Below are 3,911 nucleotides of genomic sequence, written 5' to 3'. Positions count from 1 at the left end.
TAAAGAAATAATGAACAGCATCGTGACGCCTTTTTTTCATACCATGCAGAAAAGTGTAGTATAGTTACGCAGTTATGTCTTTCTTTCTAGAGTCTATTCTAGTCATGAATCTCAAATATGAGGATATCTGAATAATGTGTGGATTATAATAATTATTTCTATCTGCTGAGCACAGACTCTGTCCACGGTGCTGAAGGACGTTGCCTCTGTGCGCCTTTCGTCTTTCGTATCAAAGCAGTATCTCTTTGCTTCACTAGAGGGCATTACACTCCACAATAAACACTAAAGAAATAATGCACCGAGGCAACGTTACAGGACTCGTTCTGCAGAGAAACTTCCTAAACTCAGGCTTAAAACTGAAAATCAAATCAATTCTGATTCCATTTAAGCAGGTTTGGTGAGAGCGAGAAAAGTCAGCGCAGTTTCATGCACCATAGTCTTTTGAGCGCACATCTGTCTTTCCGTGAGGAGGGTGGGGGGTGTCAGAGGAACAATTATCTTTACAGCCTAATTTGCCCTCTCCTTTAAGCCTTTAGAACAATGTAGGCGTGTCCTCGTCTCCTGTGTTTTTTAAACTGCGCGCCGCCTGTCCCTCTGAGCTGTGCGCACTTTGCGGAGCAGCCACTTGCTGCACAGAGGAGCGGATGCAGAGTCCAGCTCTGGTCCACCCCGGCCACAGCTCAGGCTCCGACTCAGACTCAGGACGAGCGCAGAGGATGGATTTCTATCACTTCTCTTTTCTTTGCGGGGCTCTTGTGTTCGTGTGGGGCATGCCCTGTTTCCAGACTCTCGTTATTTTCCCTCCAGCTGCGCCGAAAAGCAGCAAAGCGGCGAAGATTTTTAATTCACAAGAAGCGTCTAAATATTTTAAGGAGTTTTACGCTCGACCCTCACAGGACAGATACAACAAAGCAGCACCTAAAGACTTAATTGAGCCGCATGACTACATGTTGTCTATTTACAAGACATTCTCCACGGCGGAGAAGCTGGGTCTCAATGCCAGCTTTTTCCGTTCTTCAAAAGCTGCAAACACTATTGCAAGTTTTGTGGACAGCGGACAAGGTATGTGGAGCTCTGCCGCGTGTGTGAGTGTGTGCTTGTACGTAGTATTGCTGGTTCACCTGTGACTCATACTCTGTCTCCCAGTTTAATTCAGTGCAGACTGCATTTGGGATATTTATCTGTCAGATTCCACATCTTTGTGGTATGTAGATCATCTCAGTGAGAAGGCATCTGACCCTGCTGTTTTAATGCTTTCCACAGATGACCTCCCACTCTCCCCTCTGAGGAGACAACAGTATCTGTTCGATGTCTCAACCCTCTCAGAAAAAGCGGAGGTGCTGGGAGCCGAGCTCAGGATTTACACAAAAGCGTCTGGGAATTTCAGGATATCGGAAACAGAGCCTGTCGACATCCAGCTCCTCTCCTGCCACGACCAGCAGCTGCTCGACTCCAAAACACTGGACCTGCAGGGTTCCCACAGGCCGAGGTGGGAGGTGCTGGACGTGTGGGAGATATTCAAGGAGCGACAACACCTGAGCCAGGGGAAGCACTTCTGCCTGGAGCTCAGGGCCGTGCTGGACAATCCTGAGAGGGAGCTGGATCTGCATCTTCTGGGACTGCACCGACATGGGAGGCCTCAGCAGAAGAAGGCCATCTTAGTGGTCTTCACCAGGTCAATGAAGAAGCAGACACTCTTCAGCGAGAGGAGGGAGGGGAGAGCCTTACTGGGCCTCGAGAAAAGCCCCAAAGAGAGGGGCCCTGGCACTAAAGCCAGCAGGAGACGCAGGACTGCTGCATCCAAAACCCGCCATGGGAAGCGACATGGCAGGAAGTCAAAATCCAGGTGCAGCAAGAAACCCCTGCATGTGAACTTCAGAGATCTGGGCTGGGACGACTGGATCATCGCCCCGCTGGACTATGAGGCGTACCACTGCGAGGGGGTGTGCGACTTCCCCCTGCGCTCCCACCTGGAGCCCACCAACCACGCCATTATCCAGACTCTGATGAATTCAATGAACCCTAGCAACATGCCTCCAAGCTGCTGCGCCCCATCCAAACTCAGCCCCATCAGCATCCTCTACATCGACTCAGGAAACAATGTGGTGTACAAGCAGTACGAGGATATGGTGGTGGAGTCTTGTGGTTGCAGGTAGTACGCCCAGCAGGGGTCGTGGCTTACCTTGACCTCCTGGGAATTGAACTGCATCGCAGTCAACGTGGAGGAAAGCCTGTATCTGAAATAAAGAGAACTTTAGCAAGATGGAGACATCAACTATAGTTGAGAAGCATTTTTCTTTCAATTATGCATCCAACACAGTCATCTTGATACCTCAAACATCTCTTTCTGTCCATCTCCTCATCCTTTTTTTGTTTTTTTAAAGAAAATCCATCTAGTCACTTGAAACTCTGCAATTACCACAGATTTGTGGACAAATAAATATGCATCTCATCGCCAAATTAATAAAATACTAAATGCAAAAAGTTGAGCATGTTCTTGCAAAGATTTTGATGAAAAGGATGATTTCATATCTGTATGCTAAACCCTGCAGCTTGGTCGTGTCCTAAAGAAATAAAATTTATTCAAACAACCACACAAAGGTAGTCCAGATAAATAAATCCACCCTGCAATAAATGTGGATGTAAATGTATTCAGAAAAGGCATTACTATGTTATCTTTACAAAAACAGGTTCTGGTAATACAAGCTAAGTATACGCAAAGTGGACGTTATGTGGCTGTCTGTTCACAACCATTTAATAACCAAATTTGTTGTCATAGTTAGTCAAACACAGCAAAGAAGCAGAAGCCACCACCATCTGTAAATATCAGCGTATTTGCTGATGGTCTATTACCTGTCACAAGACTGATACAGGTGATGATTCAGACATGCAAACTTTCCACTTTATGATGAGCTCAGCTCCTTCTGGAAGTTAGAAGCGTGAGAATGGTTTCCATACACAAATCCAGGAATCTTCAACAAAGAATAAACCTTCAGTTAATATACTGAACCTTTCAAAAGATCAAAAGATTGGATTAAATTAAATGTGTAATTTGTATAACTTTTAGACTCTTTATATAAAACTTAAAGGATTTCGAAAGGAAACTATATTAGCAATGAATCACCCACAACAATAAAACCATCTGCCAAACTTGGACACAGCTCTAACCCATGAGGGCATGGAGACAGGATGTCTGGTACCAGAGACCTGGTTCTAAAACATTTTAAAGAAGTCAAAAAACAGCTTTTAAGCGATTATTAACAATGAAATAAATATCTACTTTGAGTTTATTAAGCAGAGGTGTATGTCATCAGTGTGGTAACTTCATTCTTAGTTTGTTTCATATCTATAACATCCACTTTGCTCAGACACAGTGGCAGTGGCTCTTTTGAGCTCTGTTCTTTAAATGTGAGGCTTCCACGGATGCTTGGATTAGAATGGGAGTGGGGAGTCTGGAGGTTAAGTCAATGATCTGAGCTCCTTATCATATTCTTAGGTAGTTGCTTCGGTGTAGATGGGCATATTGTGCCCACTGCCATCGAGGAGTCTACCTGTTATCTTACTTGTCTAATGAACATCCACATGAAAGCCAGAATCTTAGGTTTCCCAGCAGATCGCTGCATTGTATATGGTTTATGTTATTCCCATCAGCTGTCAGTGGTTTTATTGTTTTGGCACAATTTTTCTCTGGTCATTTTCAAAAGAAGGCCTTGGAGTAAAAAAAAAAAAAAACTATCCAGATCTCTTCGTCTGTTAGCTCAGTGGTTTATATGATATGTAATAACTTTACATCCAGTTTCACTAGAACAATAAAACGTGTCCAGTTAGTTAATATAGAATTTTTGCTGACTGAACAAACTGACTGATTCCGCTCTTTCCAGCTGTTTCTTCTGTAAACCAAATCATTAACT

General features: G+C 44.2%; 1 protein-coding gene across 1 annotated transcript; it reads left to right on the top strand.

Annotated features, from left to right (window-relative positions):
• Positions 1-626: 626 nt before the first annotated feature.
• On the top strand, positions 627-2,825 carry gdf6b (growth differentiation factor 6b). The gene is made up of 2 exons (XM_086279961.1): positions 627-1,062; positions 1,264-2,825. Exons 1-2 carry the CDS (start codon positions 645-647, stop codon positions 2,154-2,156), a joined length of 1,311 nt encoding a protein of 436 aa, XP_086136087.1. The 5' UTR covers positions 627-644; the 3' UTR covers positions 2,157-2,825.
• The last annotated feature ends 1,086 nt before the right edge of the window (positions 2,826-3,911 follow it).

This window comes from Aulonocara sp. 'chitande type north' Nkhata Bay, linkage group LG22 (genome assembly GCF_057382095.1).
Source record: "Aulonocara sp. 'chitande type north' Nkhata Bay isolate Kocher_YH1m ecotype deep benthic linkage group LG22, A_spYH_male_GT1.1, whole genome shotgun sequence".
Lineage (NCBI taxonomy): Eukaryota > Metazoa > Chordata > Actinopteri > Cichliformes > Cichlidae > Aulonocara > Aulonocara sp. 'chitande type north' Nkhata Bay.
This window is presented reverse-complemented; position numbering and strand designations above follow the sequence as displayed.

What these genes read in the sequence shown, in the direction of transcription:
- gdf6b (XM_086279961.1), top strand. Translation starts at nt 645, where the DNA reads ATGCAGAGTCCAGCTCTGGTCCACCCCGGCCACAGCTCAGGCTCCGAC. An exon ending in TTTTGTGGACAGCGGACAAG is followed by an intron (nt 1,063 to 1,263) that starts GTATGTGGAGCT and finishes TGCTTTCCACAG; the next exon opens with ATGACCTCCCACTCTCCCCT.